The 20,023-nt window shown below is 35.0% G+C and overlaps 1 protein-coding gene and 1 non-coding gene across 2 annotated transcripts; one reads left to right on the top strand and one right to left on the bottom strand.

Moving 5' to 3' along the window:
* The first annotated feature begins 2,398 nt into the window (after positions 1 to 2,398).
* LOC112329051 (small nucleolar RNA snoR143) lies at positions 2,399 to 2,540 on the top strand. The gene has a single exon (XR_002984547.1). It is a non-coding gene; the product is annotated as a small nucleolar RNA snoR143 (small nucleolar RNA).
* Positions 2,541 to 5,502: 2,962 nt separating this feature from the next.
* Positions 5,503 to 7,249, bottom strand: LOC7458137 (expansin-A4). Its single transcript, XM_002315182.4, has 3 exons — positions 7,018 to 7,249; positions 6,359 to 6,677; positions 5,503 to 6,112 (listed from the first exon to the last, which is right to left on the bottom strand). The coding sequence occupies exons 1-3, from the start codon at positions 7,163 to 7,165 to the stop codon at positions 5,803 to 5,805; spliced, it is 777 nt and encodes a 258-aa protein (XP_002315218.3). The 5' UTR covers positions 7,166 to 7,249; the 3' UTR covers positions 5,503 to 5,802.
* Positions 7,250 to 20,023: the final 12,774 nt, after the last annotated feature.

Genomic DNA, 20,023 nt, shown 5'->3' with positions numbered 1-20,023 from the left:
TACAAGATTAGTTTTCTTGATAGAGAGGAATAAAATGGAATGCCAAAAGAGAGAGATTGGGCATCTAACCATAGAACTGGAGGAGTGTCGGTATAAAATGGAATGTCAAAAGAGAGCTTGAGCAGCTTACCAAAGTGCTGGAGGAATGCAAGGTCCAGAATGAAGTTTTTTTGTTTAAATTATTTTTAGATTGTTTAGATGTGTTAATATTAAAAATAATTTTTTAAAAATAAAAAAACATAATTTTAAAAACTAAACTCTATCAAAATACCAAACGCTATTAATTTGTGCTCTACTGCCTCTTTACACTACTTGAACCAACAGAATGTAGAAATTGTACTTATTACTTTTTGCATAACTCTATTTGGATATTGATTGCCGAGAAATGCAGGAAATATTAGACGATAATGACGAAAAGTTGAAAGGGTTGAGAAATGAGTATGGAGAAGTTGAACGCTATCTTAACAAATGCATTACTGGAATTGAACGAGTACGTACAATCCAAGTGGGAGGTATGCAGTCCCTGAAGTCTGGAACTTGAAGGGAAGGAAGGAGAGCCACCATGAAAGAAATCATTCAGTATGTGATCAAGCAAATGAAGAGTCATAAACGTAAGAAAGTACAGATGTTTTTACCTGTTCTTCTGTTGTAAGTATATACGTTTCAATTAACACTTCTAATTCTAAAGCACAATCTATTCTCTAGCTCATTGCAAAGCTAATCGACAAGATTATCTTCTTAGATTCAAACAGTGAGACGATGGATTAAACTGTTTGCAGTTTCCTTTCCACTGCGGGTAGCCAAAATTATACTGGTTCCTTTCGGTAATCCGCCACTAATTAGTCAAAGATAAATCGATACTGCTTGCAGGTGATGTTGCGAAAACTTCTTCTGCACAAATGAAAGGGTAAAACGGCTATAGATGTGGTCGCTGCATCAGCTGCTTCTTTGTTGGCCATTGCATGGGCAGTCACTTCCAAAAAGACGCTATCTTTGCTGTGGATAATATCTAAGATATCGACAGAGGTAAAGAAAGGTTTTTACAGTTTGTTTCATGTACTGTCGATAAGCTAAAGCAGAAGGATTTGGGTGCTAAAAAACAGCTTTGAAACTATCTAGATGTAGTAACACTTTTATGTCTACAACCAGCTAAATCATCTGTATTGTAGTAGTGCTTCACATTTTCCTTCAGAATGCAGCATCATAGACCCCAATGTAACCACGTTAGTCCCACGTGATGGGATCCTCATAGAAATCTGCTGAACAGAGAAAGAAATTGGTCATGTCTCGGTTATCATCTTCCCCGTTTCCTCGTAGGTTTTAACTGTGAGAATATGCTTATCTCACCTTTGGCACATGGAGACCACAGTCTTCTTGATTATGTTTTAGGTTAGCAATCCATAATCGGATGCATCCTCTGATGCATTTTCGACATAGTTAGGGTAAGGTAACGGATGATTTTTAAAGTATTTTTATTTTGAAATATATTAAATAATAATTTTTTATTTTAAAAATTATTTTTGACTAGCATATTAAATTAAAACAATCTAAAAATATAATTTTAAACAAAAATAAATAAATTTTCATCAAACACCTGTTTAGAACGTAATTCTAAATAACACCAAATTCATGTAATGTAACCTCTCTTTTGATTGTAACTCAAGATTGTAAAGTGGGAAATAGTGCTTAGCAGCAAGCCTGATTTGTTTTGCCACCTGCTCGAGCCATGATCTGGGGCTGTTGTATATCGGTTGGTTCCTCATCCAAGAGTGGGAAGTCGGGCCAAAAGCCCATACAGCCTCAGTTATAAAACATAAACAGTGGGCTTTAAGCCTTGTGAAACCCTAGGGACCGGACCTGCAGCTATAAAAAACTGAAAAAAGAGAAATGCCTATCCCATCTCACACCATTTCCCATCTCCAGCCGCCACCAAAAGCAACTGTAGCAAAACCCTAGGGTTAAGAATACAATTTGTTTTGAATCGACAGGTCTATTTATAAGCATATATGGGTTATGATTATAATGAGAGAGGGCTTAAGTGGGATCTTCAACAAAACCCATTCGGATTTGAAGGTTAAAAAAAGATGGAAATAGCCAAGCACAAAAGAAGAAGAAGCCGCCACTCTGAGAGTCAGGCTTTGGTTTCTCTTCAGTTTGTCTCCTTTTCCTCTTTTTTTAGCCATTCTTTCTTTCTGGGTTTTCCACAATGACAGACCTTTTAATTTTTACACTTGATATGAGCCCGCATGTCAAATTTATATTATATTTTAGCTTTTGCATTGATTTGATTTTTTTACAAGACTTTTTTTTATATATGCATGTGTTGTTTCTGTTATGGGGAAGCATTTTTTGTTCAGTTTTCTCATTTAACAACCGTGCAATAGAGAAAGCCTTGTTACTTCACTTTCTTTTCAAGAGCAGAAAATTTTGCTTTTTGGAAGCTGGTGAGGTAATTAGGCAGCGGCCAGACAACCGTAGGGATGATTCCACAGATGACGGGCTGTTAATCCCGCTTTGTCTACTGATTCCATCTCACATTTCTTACTTTGATTGTTTTAATGTTGGTTAATTGCCGGGAGCCCCTAAATCCATACAACCGAAGATATTAATTAAATCCGAGTAGATGCGGATGAAATACTGGTTTTGTTTCTAGATTTTGTCTTTCTTTTTTGGTTTTTTAGAATCTAATTATTTTTTGATCTCATGTAGTAAGATTTATGATAAAACATGGGTGAAATATTACACCTTAAAAGATTTTGCTGATAAAAGGTTGTTTCTGAAGGGCCATGTTGTTACCTACATGGCCTTTTTTGCATCTTGAAAGCATACCATATGCACAGTATGATTGACACAACTTGATTTCGGTACATTCATTTAGTGTGCTAAATTTCATTCATTGAGAGAATTTGGAGAGGCGCTTACCTCAATTCGTTTGAGTATTATGTTTTTATGCACATAGCTTGTCTAGACGATATGAATTGGAGTTTCTATGCCGGAGACAGCAAAAAGAATCTAGTAGAGCTTTTTCCTGAATTTTAATACGTACATGGTAATGGGCATCTGCTAAATTAGGTTTGTTTTGTGTCGCCGCATGGTTCATAAATTCTTTATGATAGGCATTGTCCAACACTATTGAAAACTTGAGGTCCGTGGCCTCCAAATGCAACTTTAAGATTAAGAATTTGAGGCAGAACAAAAGCCCTTGCAACAGTCGAAATGATATACTAGAAGAAACTTTGGTCGAGAATTTAAGAACATTTGAAGGTTTCCCCAAACAAACGGACGATTGTTGGACATATGAAGGCCGATGTTGCTACATACAATTCCTGGACAAAACTGCTTCATACATCAAGAAATACCATACCAGTATATATGCATTGCTGTTTTGCGTAACAGGAAGCTCCCTGTAAAATCTAAGCGAGTTCATTCGATCATCCTTGTTTGAACTATGCTTGTAATTTTCGTTGTGATTTGTGAACCTTCTGTAATCCTGAGGCTTGCTCTATCAGTCAAAATATGCTAAAACGTTATTGATTTGTGAACCTCGATCGTGGTTCTTTTGTTTTAATTGAGTTGACTCGTAATTCCACTACAATGGTCCAAATCTGGTTGCTCCATTGGCTTAGCTACATTTCCCATTAACGACTCCCACCTTCCCCGAGAGAGCAATCGTACTCCGACTTGCTCACCTCTTTCACGAGAACGAAGGTCAAGAAGAAAGGCGAGCAGGGGACTTGGAGTTAGCTAGGAATGCAACAGTCTCATGAGAACGAAGGTCAAGAAGAAAGAGGTGAGCAAGGGACTCAGAATTAGCTAGGAAAAATGCAACAGTAAAGCAAAAGATTCACAACTGCTCCTCATGAGAACGAAGGTCAAGAAGAAAGAGGTGAGCAAGGGACTCAGAATTAGCTAGGAAAAATGCAACAGTAAAGCAAAAGATTCACAACTGCTACATAAATTGCCTACACATCGGCTTACCTTCAAACAAAAGTGAAAATGGAATGGGCTCTCCTGGAAAGTGGAAGCTAAGGTAAAGAAGGATTCATTATATTGCAAACGTGGATCTTACTTGTTCAATTCACGGACGAAAAACTCGAAACCTTTGGAAAAAAGAAGTGGGTTAAATCTGTTAGGCTTGCTTATTTGATGATCAGGGCTGTGTACTAACAACAAGAACAAGAAGATTAATCCTGGGCCAATTCATAACACCCCAGTCGTCTTTATCCATTTTGTCATCACAGTAAATGCTGTCCCATTCTTTATGGTTTCTTTTTTTACTTTCTCGTATTCGCGCGAAGACTGAAGACAGACATCGGTATAAGATAATAGTATTAACCAGAATAGAATCTTTGACTTGTTTGTCACCTCACCCATCACCACCGAAGGAAAGAAATCATTCATGTTTTTACCATCCTTCGAGATCCTTCGAGGCTAGAGCCAGCTTTGGCCCCCCTTGTAGTCTTGCATTTTTTCTTCTCAAATTCAACAGTTTCGTTCTCCTTAATGCGGTTTCAATAAGAATAACTTTCTCCGCTCATCCCAAAATCGTTAAAAAAGCAAAATTGATGTTTAATATTTGGGAATTGCAATTGGCACAGCACTGTCACTTTTTTCTCTCAATCAAATGACTAAACTAACCTCTTCTATCTTTTTGACCTTTTATCATCAACTTAATTAAATGTCTAGAACGCCGTCGGGAGAGTGTGTTTATTTTATCAAGGCTGTCACTTTATACATTATTTTAATCGAAAAGAGTAGCACAATGTCTTCCTGCAGATGCAAAGACATGTTAACGCTGTCTGCACAGCCTTAGAAGAAAGACTTCGTCGAGATAATTTCCACAGATTTTTTATTCGGGGAAATAAGAGGTTAATAGTTTCACATCCGAAGCCACAACGATTGATTATTGATGACTACAATTCAAAGTGACAGCCAATTGAATCGAAAAGGAAAAAAATGAGAGTCCCAAATCACGGCGATCCACCAAAAAATCCAAGGATAACCTATAGTCTTTCAAAGAAAGAAGAAGGGCAGTAGCCTTTAAATTCTTATCGTCAACTGTGACCACCTTTTTATGGAATAGTTTCAGCTTGACTTGGTTAATATACTAACCACAGGTTCCAACTTTTTCTTTTGACATCATTTTCTCAGCAACCAAAGGGAAAGCAAAGCGAAGATAATGATTCGTTTTGCTCTCTCACATAAAGCGTAGGACAGGTATCTAACTTTTTAGTAATAGATTATTACTTCAGAACTCAGACGGTCAATATACTCATTTTGTCAGATAAAAAAAAGGGGGGGAAATCTGTGCTCATCATAGACAGGAAGGCTGTGCCAAACTGCCAATAGCCATTCCCTTAATATTTTAGAACATCAAATTACTTTTATCGAATGAGCTCAATTGCGTGCCGCAACTTTGATCGACTCTTGCAGGAAATGTATCAGCTCAAAACAAACCATATTATAAAATTTGAACGTCTAAGATCACTTTCGGAAAACAAATAAGCAAGATTCTTGTATGTATATATATATAGATATCAATTTATCACATGGTAAACAAAAGCGGCGGGCTACATTCATCCTTGCAGCCACCTCGGCTTCCGACCTTACTACATTCACTTTTTCACCTTTTTTTTTTACCCATTAACAAAACAACCACCCTTTAAAAAAAAGTAAAAAACTCTCCCTTTCACCGCCACCACCGACACGCTTTTCTCATTTCCACTTTTTTCACCTGGGAAAGAAAAGGCACGGAAAAAAAAAAAGCAAAATATCGAAGAGGGAAATTTAAATTGAACCAGTTTAAACCCTAAAATTCTTTCCAACGAAAGTTTGACTAAATTGCCAGTTTGAAGGAACAACGTTCCATGAAGTAGAGGTGCGTCTATCACTGCCGGTGACCCTGAAAGATAATGACTGGCCAACCAAAACTGAGTTTGACTGCCAGTTTTGACCCCAGTTACGACTCATGCTCATCCATCCAGTCTTTGATCCCTTCACGCTCACTTTCACAATATCTCCTGCACCTGCAACGTTGGTGATCAAAACCAAGTTGAAGTAACGGTGACCGTTGATTTGGAACCTGATCCCCCCTGGTTTTCTACACGGCACCCTATAAAAGAAACAGATGGCATTTTAGTAATTTGGAGGTGGGGACGAAGTAGATATTCTATCTGATGATTCTGATCTCTTCAGAAAATACTGTTGATCAGAAGTTTCAGAAGATTGTACGCTTAGAAATCTTGAAAGACCGTCATTCTATACTAGCATAGGAAATCATGCAATCACATTTTATAGTCTAGAGTCCAGACAGATTTATTCGTACTAAACTGAACTGATAAATAGGTTGTATGTTTACCGGCGGTAAGAGACAGGGACGATGCCAGCACGGTACTCAGCGATCTTGAGGAACACAGGCATAGCAAGATCGAAGTGAGGACGAGGAGGATTGCACCAGCCACCATTGTCACTGGGCAATGCATAATTAGGAGGGCAAAAGTTTGTTGCTGTGATTAAAATTGACGGGCTACCAGAGTGGCACCATTGTGGGTCATTACCGCACTTTATTTCAAAGCAAGCACCACAACTAAGGCCATTGTTGAACAGGGCTGTGCTTAGTGCTGCGGTATTCACGCCATAGCCTTGGCTGTACAAGTTGCCGTACCCACAAGCACCGCCTGAACACAAAAAATAAGATCAATTAATTTCCTTATGTGGGATTTAGACTTTTGGTTTTTGAATACTTCAAATGGAATTTTAATATTTATTTGCAATGCGTGGTATTGGCGTGTGCTAATTGCGTTTAAATGCCTTTGAAATCTGATTTTGGTTAAAACAGAGTTCGGTGCTGTTAAAAAGCAGGGAAAGGTATGGGCTTGCTTTGTGTTTATGGTTCTGTCATGGGAAATGCAAGAAGAAAACATGGGAGGGGTTATACAAAATGTAGAAACAACTCATGAACATATCAAAAATTCAAGAAGCTAACTACTTAGCATGAACGGTTCAAGATGACAGTACCCATAGTCCCAGAGGCGTCACTGCCACCGTAAAAGGTAGCATGGGCGCTCTGCCAGGCTCCTCCAGTGTAAACACCAGGAATTCTTGCCTCGACAAGAGTCAAAAACAGCACCAAAGACGCAACACAAATGGTAGACCTAATAGCCATTGCTTCCACCTGTCGCTAGACTATGAAGAGGCTTCTAGAGATGGGGATTTGGGACAGGGGGGAGTGTGAGGAGAAGGCGGGGAGTGGACTGCTATTTATGGAGGCAAAAAGCATGCATTGTCAAAAAAGAGAAACCAAATTATAATCACCGTTAATTAGTGCTTGGTTTGGCATCAAGTTGATGAAGCCAAATTCCCTCCCCTGGCGGTAACCCTTTTCAACGTCCATCAAATTTCTACTACTTTAGTTTGTTTACAAAAACACCCTCGTGGTATTTTGGTTGAAAACGGTAAGGGCATTTGGTGGGGTGCCGATGAAGGACACGAGACTCAAGAGGATCAACCATCAAGGCTTTAGGTTGGTATGAAACCGCTTTGCTTCATTTCAAATTTGTGCAATTGATTATAGTTTTGTCTAAAAATTGCCAACTTTATTGTCTTTTTCTGACTTCTGATTTTTCCCTCCATTGAAATTTCGGACTGAAGGGATTGATGGGCTTGAATCTGGAGGGAATAGTGGGGCTACAAGCTTTTACGGATCATAGAATGTAACATGATACTTCAGAGAACGTGCGTGCTGCTTTAGACTACAAATCAAGCGTGTAATGTGGAAACTATGCACACGCTACTTTTAAGTACTGTGTATAGTATAGAAATCTCGAAAACAAATTACGTGTGAAGTTGAAGAACGTTGCATTAGGAATCATGTAAGATTACTTTTAAGTAGTGTTTTTGGATTCACGTTGAAAGGTAAAGCTCTGCTCATTTGTTAATCATGCAAGAGCTTGATGTGAAAATGACCCGTAAACAGCCTTGTGAAGTTGAAGAACGTTGCATTAGGAATCGTAAGCGCAGAATTTGAAGGGCTGGTGCAAGCCATCGTGTTCTCTATTTATCATGAATACGAGGGATACCATAAAAAGCAATTAAACTAGTCAAGAGTGACGAGAGAAAGGGTAGCGGTTCCTTCTTTTCTCTATGCAGCTCTTATCCTCTGGCAACATCAAAATAAAGCAATGCCTGTAAACCTTGAAGGATACTGCGCGCACCCGCCTCATTGAAGATTTTCACAGAAAAGGCAAGTCTCAACGGGCCGTAGTTGGAGGGAGGTGGGACCCAGATACCCGGATTTATCGGTCCACGTATTACGCCGTGCATTAGCCGTACGCTAGTTGGACTCTCTCTCCCTTGGGTCTTCTTGGCCACGGTGTTCGTATTTTTCTACGTTGGAGTCAACTTTTACCTGAGTTGCCTTGTTTTTCCAGCCCGCACCCAATAGGAAAGCAGGTTGATTGATTTGCCATGCTGATCCCTTTCAGTAATTTTGATTTCTTAAAACTCTGACTATTATAGTATTTCCAGGATTGATTTCGCCTTGAATAAATCCTTCCCCTTTCCAGTTTAGACAGGTCATCATCATCTTTATTAAAGGAGAGATTTAAGTGAAGGCAACGTGATTGATATACCATCTCGTGCAAATCTTTTGAAGTTGAACCTCAAACTTTCAAGTTTAAGAAAAATGTCTAAAAAAATGACAAACTGCAATAAGTTTAGGATGCAGCAAGCAATCCATCCACCTAACATCAGATACGTACTAAATCTAACCAGCGAGACCTTAAGAACTGTTAGGACGGTGTGCTTTACAGGTCTGGCATTAAGGATGCTGGGTGATGACGCAAACTCCATGTCCAATCTGATCATATCAACCAAATCTTAGAAGATCCACCACGTCATCGAAATAATTAAGCTCTTGTTCAACAACACACACCGACCTGTCACCCATAACACCCTCTACCTAGCAAGATTAAATTGTATTAGCTCATGCAATGAGACCCCAACTCATTGCATGTGAAATTGCCCACCAGTAATTCACCTCTCCACCCAACATCTTCATTTATGTCACCCTAACTAGCTAATTTCTACTACAATTTTGTTTTCAATCGACCCAGTTAAACCCCATTGTTATCAGAAGCATTTCTTTTTCCTTCTGGGCCGGGGCAGTTTTCCCCTTTCCAACCCAAGAAGGAAAAAAGAATGCTTCTTGTAGCATTTATCAGGTTACTTACTGATCTAAAGCCAATACCCTGTGGACGAAGGCGTTAAAAAGAACCCCTGCGTCTGCATTGAGAAATTTGCGAATCTTGAAGATATTGTTCTTTTCGAATGGATAATTTTGCTGTAACTTTTTTTTCCACTAGCTAGCGGTCAGTGGCGCAGGCGAGGCAAGTTGTTATTGATTACTTTTCATTTGGCATGGGATTATAAATACCAATTGATTTGATCTTTTTGAAGTGAAATATACGACAAGTATATATATATATCATTAGCTAGATCGATTACAAAGAAAAGCATGGGACAGTTATAAGTTTGGAAGCAATTTAAGCAGGTTTCTGGTATAATCACTAGCCTCTCAGCGATTCAATACTTTCATTTGAGGTTTGGTATGTATAATTAAGAGGGTCTGGAGGACATAATTAGCATTCAATAGAGTAATATATGCCCCACGTCACGAGCCGTTGCCCTTCATTGAATAAAAAAACTCAAGAATAAATAGGGTATATTTATCGCTTTATAACATGATTATTCAAGACTTTACTTATAAGATTTATATAAAAAATAAAAAAAATATTTCTTAAACATTATAAAAAACCTTATAAATCTCATTCACCTTAAACTCCCTGATCCAGCTCCCGCAACCCAAGCAAGGAAAAGAAGAAGAAACGAAAAACTCTTCATTTTGTGGTCTAAAATAAATATTTCAAACCCTACACGTGTGAGAAAATTGTTCAATCGGAAGCTAACAGGTGGCAATTTGACCCATCACAAGATCTACGCTTCACGTAATTTACTTATTGCCTTTTCTGCTGTGCAATTTAACGCCTGTATTTTATCTATACGCAAGTACTCTCTCTGGTGAGAACTCTTCATAATTTATCTACATAAATCCTCATACTTTATGGCTTAATATATATAAACCTGGTAGTTTGGATTTAGATAGTCCTTTCAGGTTTATTAATTACTAATTCCTATCTATGTAAGCTTTTATATTTTTATATTCTCGATTAGACTTAATAATCTCTTGATTATTAACAGCTTAAGACTCCCGTTGACCTTTATAGCTTACACGACCAATATAATTCATTTGAATTTATTAACTCCAAGTTTTTTGAGGATTAATTATAATCTTACTTGATTATGAGATAGTTTTCACCTCTTTATTCTAAGAATAATAAAGTATTTACATTCTTGAAGGAATGAAGATATTTATGTCAATAACACTGCTACGAGAGCAAATTAAGTGTATTAAATCTCTTTTATGTCGGGAGGATTGAATTGAAGTGTAATTACAATGGAAAAAATTAAGAAATGAGAATAACCATGCTACCATGCTTTTGTGATACAAGCATGATTGAGGAGGTGTTTGGCACGTATTTTTTTTTAATTGTTTTTCAAAGAGTATTTTTAATTTGAAAAAACTATTAAATTAATTTTTTTAAATATTTTTTAATGATTTTAATGTGTTAAGATCCCAACATGCAAAACAATAATACACAACTTAAGAGAACATGATAAAATGAGAAATTAGACACATAAAAATTTTCTTGATTCATCTAATTTTGACTACGTTCAAGAGCAAATATAAAAGTATTTTACCAAATAATATAAAAATTACGACCACTCTCTCTATTAGTAGGAGAACAATTAATAATCTCTCTATAAATACCTTACACACTTTATCACAAATACCTCATGATTTTATGAGATTTCTTTTCTCACTTTACTTCTCTTTCTCTCTTGTATTTTCTCTTTTTTATTTTATCAAAAAATAAAAAATGTATGAAATTTTTTTTAAATATACTTTCAAATAAAAAAAATATTTTAAAAAATATTTTACACCACAATCTTAAAAAGCCTCGTAGTACCAACTACTTGATATTATTTGCATTATATAATTAACTTTATATAAAAAATAAAATTATAATTAAAACTCATAATTAACTTTATATATAAAAATAAAATTATAATTAAAACTCAGACTTTATTTTATTATATTAAATTAAATTATTAGGTATACAATCACTAGCCAGGCCAAGCGATCAACATCCTTTTTTTAAAAAAACCTGAACAGCACTCATGATTTACGAACACTTCAAAACGGAGTCCTGTGAATTACAAACTGATCGATTGGTCGCTAATAGGATCTGTACAAAAGCAACGAAAGCTTCGAAGATCATTGCATAACTACCATCAAGTCAACTATCTTGGAACAATCTACTATACTAATTGCCCATGCTTGCATCTTCTAGAAAACTTGCCTGCTCTTTGTCGGACCATTTTATCGGACCAAGGGACCATTTTCACCTTTCATGTCTCCTGTTAAGAAGAACCCTTGTACCTATAGGCACTCCTCCATTGAGCTTTACGCAATCCCTAAAAATGTTCCAAGTCTCTCGAGCAAGCAAGTTTGGAATCATATCTTGAGTTTCTCTAGTGAGCACCGCCACTAACCATCGACTTTTCTTTTCTTCCCTTCCTTTTTCTTTCCCTTCCTATGGCCCCTACATGTCATGCTTTAATTCTTTGCCTGCCTCCTACGAGGGCCCTCATGACTTTTGCATTTGACTCACAACTATATGGGTGCTTCGCTACTTTAAAGTTCAGGGAATAGTAGCTACCAAACCAACTAACATAACCACCATCAGCGATGGCAATAGGTCCAACCGAATCATTTCTACAAGCAGCACATGAATGGAAGGGCCTTTAGTGATCTGGGCCATGCATTTTAGCATAATTGGTGTATGGTCAAGGACTCGAAATATATACTTTCTTTAACCTGCAGGAAATGAAATCGCATCCTCCTCTTTTGCAATTTGAATTTGGTGTTTTTGGCACCGTAATTATTGAAATGATGATGCGACAAACCGCAGTCTCTGTGACATATTATTCTATGCAAATTTATCGTACACGTTTTTTCGGGTAGCCATTAGCCCGACCCCATTTGAACAACTCCATCAGTGTTCCTGGGACAGTGGGATGCTTGTAGCTCTGATGCAGATCAGCTAAAGTTCTACACATCTTCTCCGAGCATGTAGGTCCATCCAGTAAGTTTAGAGGCAATTTACGTATTCAAATTTCAAGTTTATCAACCTGCCAACGTTCAGTAACTATTATTTGATAACCAGGATGTTGAATTGTTGCGGCGCCAAAATGGGAGCTTTACCGAAAATGGTAATGAAAGGACAAGCAGAACCAACCGTGTCAGTGCTCTAAATGAAGGAAATTTTGAAGCAATTATGTTTGATGGGCCATTCTTTTTTATTGTTGCTTCTGCTCGTGAGTGTAATTCAGTTTAATGAACTTCGTATATACGGTTGGAGTCCAATTAATTCTTCATCTGATATCATTTCACATAATTGTTTACGGCTACTGTCAAAAGGGCAGTCATTTGACAGAATTTATACTTTCTTTTGATTGCCACATTGAGAAGATTTAAACAACAATGATAAGTAAAATACACCATCCATGTCGTTATTTTTTTTTAATATCCCATATGATTCGTTCTTGAATCGCTCCTTCAAGAAATCTTTGAAATCGAAAATCGTGTTTTTTTCTTCTCTCTTTTGGTCTCCCATGCCTAGTTTTCAATAGTAAAACCAGATAGTTTTCTGATAAGCTATTTAAGATTTCGTATTACTAAACGGTTCACCAAGTCCTAGCTTGGGCTACTCCACACAGAACAGATAATTGCAGAGGCAACATGGGCAAGCGTTTTACTCAAGACAGAACACATGATTCCTAAAGCTTGCAAAATGCCTTCCTTTCCTCGCAAGAGGCAACCACACATCATTAGTCCTTAAAAAGGGAAAGACAGAGAGAAGCTAAGCCCTGTGTACGCACAAGTTGGAAATTTAAAGCATCTTTTTCTTTAATTCATCTTTTCAGAGGATAAATTACAGGTGAAGGATTGAGAAAACTACTGTAACCATTCCATTAATGTCGAGCACGATCGGAACAGGCTTGTACTATAATGAACATAAATGGCAGTTGTCATGAGCATATATGATTCAATTCCTAAATCTAGAAGATATTGTTCAAGTTCAACTAAAAGGTGCCTGGCCTTGAATGCAGATCGAAATAAAACCAGTCGTCGTGACTCGTGGCTAATTTTGAACAGTTGTGCTTTGAAATTTCTGACCTGAAGAATGTACAATCATTCATGTGCAAATAAAAATGGCATACACAGTGTTGAATATCCATTAGTTTCTGCTGCAAAGTTTGTGTTTAATTATTGAATCTTCCTTGAGAGTTGAGACTACTTGTTCGTAATGGCCTCGGTTTCTGTAGAGATGAGATCAAGCAATAAAATGAGACTTGATGGGCCGTTCTTCGACACTATTCAATACATAAAGTCAATCAATTCAAGCCTTTACTAGTTTCATTTTCCACAAAGGTCAAACATATAAAATTTGTTTTAATATCTTAATTAATTTTGAAAATCCAACCAAATTGCGTAATTTAATTTGTAAATTATAATTTTAAATATTACATGAATTTTTATTTTTAAGTTTAAATATATTTCATGAATATATTTGACCTTAATAAATGTAAAAAATAACCATGCAATCAATTATCTATATCAACCAAAAAAATCAATTAAATAATTAAAAGAAGGTAAAAACCGACAATAAAAGGGTGTTTAAACAATCTATATTAGAAAGGTGCTTGATTTTAATAAATTAGTCCAATTGAAAAACTTTATTATTCTCTACCTGGTAGTTACTTTTTAAATATTTCATCAATATAATTATGAAAAATAATTTTCATTTCTTAATATATAATTTTCATTTTTTAATATATAATGTAAAATTTTAATAAATTTACTTTTTACTATTTTTTATAATGATGTTTGTTTTCTATACTAATTTTTTAAAAATAAACAAAAAAATAAAATTATGAAAAATATCCGTCGCTTTTTAGGCTATATGAAACATAAACAAGCAACTATTAATTTAACTTAGCCTTACCCACCAAAAAAAATAATTTGCAGTGGGAATTGGCTCCTGCTTTTTCATTAAAAAACCTCTAAAATCCATATTCCACCTAGGTCTAACATGTTTCAGGGCCGCGAGTTGGTAGAGTTGATGAACAGTGGTGGTGGTCAAATACCCCACGAAATCCCAACTTCCAGCCCTAATCAGAAAAGAATTCGAGCCTGGAAAACTAAGTACCACGAAGCAAAAACCTAGACATGGATGTATTGCCGTAAAAAGGTAAACGAGACGGTGGAAGATTTGTCAAATAATGCAAAGAGGCCGCGAGGCCCTAGTCACGGTTCAAGCTAGCGAGGCAGTTCAACTGGAAGCAACACGTGGAACACTTAGAGAGTGCAGGATTTTTCAAGGCCCCGGGCCCGTGGCTATGGGTGATGCTGATGGTGGGCTGACATTCGTCAATGAGAAAAAGGGCCTCTCACGTAATGCCAACCTAATCCAATCATTTTGTTCGAGTAAAATCCACAAATAGCAAACAGGCCCACCGTCAACAGCAGCCATTTGGGGTGCTTGTTGCTGGATATCATTTGACAAATAATTGTCCATGATGGCTTGTTAAATGATATTAAACATTGATCTTTTGAGCCCTGAGCTAATGCTTCATTCTGTCCCAGTGCAAAATTTATTTATTTTTCCCAATTAAATTATATTAAACATATTCCTTATTAGAATGCGTTTTATATTGCGGCATATCATGTTTTTAAAAATACCTTTTGTTTATAAATTTGATATTAACACATTAAAATTATCAAAAAATACTAAAAATATTAATTTAATACTTTTATCAAGATAAATTAATTTTGGATCACTGTTCCCATTGAAGAATAGGAACGTGATAGCTTTTAAAGAAAACAAGATACATAGTTTTTTTATGACAAGCTGGGCAACCTCAGATCTGATTCTACTATGCACTTTCATCTCGGAATGACACAGGCAATAGCCTGTTCTGTAATAAAATACTTGAAAGTTACAAGTATTTGAGACAAATTTATCTCATAATTGACAGTTATAGTTAATTAACCTAAACCCTCAGACTTTGGATGAGCAGATATGTTATTTTATAAGATATGTTCGTCCTGTAATATCTAACTGGGTGAATCTGTCGGCCTCCCATTTTTTATAACTACCTTTGTCACAGCCACCCTGTGGTTTTCTCCCTTTGCTTCTCTCTTGTCAGACAGCTAGCGGCCTAACGTAGACATTCTGTATCCACCACACATCACATGTAGTTATAGCCTCTTTAAATCACATGGACTCTCCTTGTCTGTGAATGTATCATGTATTAGTTCATCTGGTATTGGCTTAGATCTTAATTTACGGACACATGAATCCATTTTTTTTTAAAAAAAAGTTCTGGGACAATGACAACGATTGAAAAAATATTAGAAAAATAATATATTTTCAACACAATAATGTTTGAGAATATTATTTTTATACACAGCTATTATTTTAAATAGCATTTGTTTAATGAATGTTTCAAAACAAATTTTTTACAAATTAATTAACTTAAACAAAAATCAACTACAAAATTCATGAAGATTCAATGATAATGATAAAGAGATAAGATTCAAGATTCAACTATTAAAAAAATAAAAAATAAGAGAGGCGAAGAAGAGAAATGAGGGAAGAAAAAATAAAGAATAGGTCACACTCAATACCATTAGAAATATCTCTATATGAGGATTCTAACAACATAGTGGAAGAACACTAAATTAGATCATAATTAATTATAAATTAACTCCTGAAACATTATGATCACGTCCTATGGTACTTCAATGCATGGTTAGAATTATCTTCTTGAAATCTTTTTAATAGTATTGGGTGTTTCAAATACAAAGCTTTAATGTGTTCTGAATGTTTTATTTTTTATTGGTCATTGATTCTTAAAATCTCATTTATTAACTATTAAATCTTTATAAAAATTTACATTTACTTTTCATGCATGTTAATTAAATTAAAAGAGACATGAACTTTTAAAACAACTATTATTTTTAATAATAATTATGTTTAAACTGTAATATTTTCCGATATTTTATACCACATTTTACTTTTCCAAAACTTTTATGTAACTATTGTTAAAATTCTAAATTACCCTAAATCGGTCGTGGGAGATGGTCCCGTCCCGGCCACACTGGATGTCTTTTCCAGGAGACTCGCTTGTCGTGGAATATCATGTCTTTATCCCGTATGCTTTTTTTAGAACAAACAACATAGAATTGTTGCAGTTGTACCCGATTATTATTCTCATTAACTTGTGCAATCAAAACAATTTCCTTCGCACTTGGAGTTCTAGCTGTTGTGGTTAATCGTGTGACTTGTTCCGTTCCCGTCCCGGGTTCGACCCTCTATGTACACGTCTGTTACCCCCGCGGTGTCTTACCTGCTCCTGGGCTTGCAGGATGTCCAGTGGGCCGTGGGGAATAGTCGTGGTGCGTGTAAGCTGGCCCGGACACCCCACATAAATCAAAAAAAAAAAAAAACAATTTCCTTCATGGTAGATCCATTTAGTTTAAAAAAGGGTCCCTGAAAAAAATATCACATACGTATATATCTCGCAATAAGGTCACTTCACAAAAAAACAATGTGAGAAATGACCCTATACAATTACACTTCCTTTTCCGTGTATTTATCGCAATAATCGAATAACTAGATAGATCTCATGAACTATATATTATTTAATCTGCGAACAACCTTAATTTTCAATAGTTGTTGTTATAGGAACTCTAATTTACCTTAATCTTCAATGATCATGGATTATAATAATCTTGTAAGATTTATATCGATCTGAGCTATACATGTTATTTTACTCTTCTTTCCTTTTTATAAGAAAACCAAAACCCACGCAGATTATTGAAATTGAACAAGGCCTGACCATAATACAGGTATTTGTGGAATGCACAAGCTATGGAATGCATAAGCTACTACATTGACAAAAAAAAAAATTATTTTTTTGTTTAAAAGTATTTTTAAAAATAATTAAAAAATTTATATTTTCTTTAAATTATTATTTTTTTATTTTAGATTGTTTCATGTGTTGATATTAAAAATAAATTTTAAAAAATAAAAAATATTAATTTAAAAAACAATCGATAATACAATTACATGTTGCGTGGACAAATTTATTTACATACAATTGATACGAATCTCATTTTACGTGGACATTACGGATTGAGAGACATCGGATAGCTTACCGGTTAAAACTTAAATTTCTTTTTAAAGGTTATAAAAATGATAGATGAGTTTTGGAGACGGGAAGGATTATCGTTTCTGTCTGGCTCGAAACTCTCAGGCCTCTCACCGGGAAAAAAGAACGAGGACTCGTTTTTCGGACTGACACGATCCCGTTAACCACGGGCACACAATTTCCACACAAACCATTATCCAATCAGATAACCAAAAATCCCAACCAAACCAGAGCCCCAACCCCCAAGCTTTCTTCCTTGATCCGAAAATTACTGGCACGTGTGAGAAACTTACCCTCTTGACCCTAGAAAACCGGCAAATACAAGTCCGTGTCAGACACAAACACTGATAAGGCGGACCCCATTTTGACGGGATAAATCGGTAAAGCCACTTAGGTCCACTCGCTTCGATGTTCTCTAGGTTTTTGTCTTTGATTGCCACCATGCATAAAAAAACAAACAGCATTTCTTCTGTTTTATCATAAAAAAGCGATGTTTGTTCAACTCAAATCTAATTCTCTCTTGTTCTGTTCTTGATTTATAGATATAACATTCATGGACGGGCAATATTTTAAAAATATAAATCACGAATTATTCAAATCAATTTATTAATAAACTATTACAAAATTCAAGGAATGGATAATTTATATAAATTAAAGGAAAAAATTTGGATAACCTGAATCACAAGAATTATATTTATTTATTTATATACTTATTTATTTAAGAAAATTAAAACTATTACGCTTGTATTTTTTCTTAAACCCAATTTTGTATAGTCAAAACTTTTATAGGGCTTGATTTTATTTAGTTAATTAATTGAATTTTTTCAAAGAATTTTGGGTAAAAAAAAGAAGGATAATGGGTCCTCAGATAATTTGGATAAAATATAATTTGAAGAAACAATAAAGTAATTTTAGGTCAGGAAATTCTAAAAGAATCAAATAATTTAAAATATTTTCTAAAATGACTTTTTTTTATACGAATATACTTGCCCCTAATAACAATATTCACGTTCAAACTATAGTTTTAAAATTTAGTTTCTATAACTTCATCTATGGTTCTTGTATTTGGTTTCCATAACTTTATCTTGATTGTATAGGTGAAAAGGATAAATTTTATTTATCTTGATGGTAAACATGACATAGTAACGAGTTAGCTGAGGTGTACCATTATAAGTGGGTGGATCGACAAAATCACTATCCCCTTGACAATTTCACTTGATCAGCTGCTAGAGGTAGTTTGGTAAAGTGTTTTAACCTGTTTTTTTATAAGTGTTTTTTAATAAATTATTTTTTTAACTAAAAAAATTTTAAAAATTTTATTTTATGTTTTTTATAATTTTAATATGTTGATATCAAAAATAAAACTTTAAAAAACCAATATTTTTTTTCATATATTTTTAATTAAAAAACATTTCTCATCTCATTACCAAACCAATGTTGAACCATTTATAATAACACTCTCATTTATCCCTTTAATAATAACAATAACATATAGTTCTGCTGTCCTGCGGATTGGACATTGAAGAAAAAATGGAAATCAAAGAGGCGTGTGGGACTTCCCTTCCCTGTACTTTTCTCCCAGCTGACGCCGTCAGTATTCACTGACTCATCGTTTGTTGCCATTGCATTTGCTGAGATCGTGGTTGCCTACAAGGTATAAACTAATTGAAAACTACTGAAAGTTGAAATAATTAAAATCACGCTAGTTAGTTCTCCTGTTACAAGTAAAATGTACTAAAAAAATTCTTTAAAATATATCCAAAAAATTCTTCTAAAATAGATTCAACAAGATCACTCATGTTTCGTATCCCGGGTCTAAAGTATAACAAGAAAATCTTTTACAAATACCAACTACCAATATCTAACTTACCAAACATCACCTACTACAAATTACCAATCATTTATATTTTTTATATTAAACTATTAGATACCTTGACTGTAAAAAATAATTTAAATAATTTAAATTAAAAAATTAATTAATTATTCAATATATCAACCTACTCCCTAATCATTTTGAATTTTGGTACTTATCAATTTATTTTATATCAATGACTAATTCATTTATTCTTGGTGTGAGTCAAACTATGTACTACATGAAATTGTGGAATCATTGTAATCACACGGGCCTTGATTTGATAGATCTAGATCTAAGAGGAGGTTTAGTCATACCAGATCAGAATAATAGTTAAAAAATATCATAACTTTTGACTCGTTTGTTGAATCGCACTTAAATTTTTACAGGAGATTCTATAGACTGTTTTCCCTACAGTAACCACCTGCATTGATATGTGAATAGTAGAATATCTAGATATCAAAAATATCATTAAGCCCCCATTGTTTTGGCAGTTTTGAGAGTTTTCTTGTTATTTTTTAGAACTGATCAACTAGTTTCATCAACCATTATGAATCGGTCTACCATTTGAGATAGAAGAGTTAAGTTTGACCATGTCGTGTGGTCAACCGTTTGAGAAAGAAGAGTTAAGTTTGATTATATCGTGTTTTTGAAGCGTGATATGGTCAAATTATGCTATTTTGTTAAATAATTTTGAACCTATGTAAATTCGTAATTTTTTTAATTTATTGTATGAATTGCTCAATCTATCCTATTTTTTCTCCTATTTTT

This window comes from Populus trichocarpa, chromosome 10 (genome assembly GCF_000002775.5).
Source record: "Populus trichocarpa isolate Nisqually-1 chromosome 10, P.trichocarpa_v4.1, whole genome shotgun sequence".
NCBI classification, from domain to species: domain Eukaryota; kingdom Viridiplantae; phylum Streptophyta; class Magnoliopsida; order Malpighiales; family Salicaceae; genus Populus; species Populus trichocarpa.
This window is presented reverse-complemented; position numbering and strand designations above follow the sequence as displayed.

What these genes read in the sequence shown, in the direction of transcription:
- LOC7458137 (XM_002315182.4), bottom strand. Translation starts at nt 7,165, where the DNA reads ATGGCTATTAGGTCTACCATTTGTGTTGCGTCTTTGGTGCTGTTTTTG. An exon ending in TGACGCCTCTGGGACTATGG is followed by an intron (nt 6,678 to 7,017) that starts GTACTGTCATCT and finishes TTTTGTGTTCAG; the next exon opens with GCGGTGCTTGTGGGTACGGC. An exon ending in GTCCCTGTCTCTTACCGCCG is followed by an intron (nt 6,113 to 6,358) that starts GTAAACATACAA and finishes TTTCTTTTATAG; the next exon opens with GGTGCCGTGTAGAAAACCAG.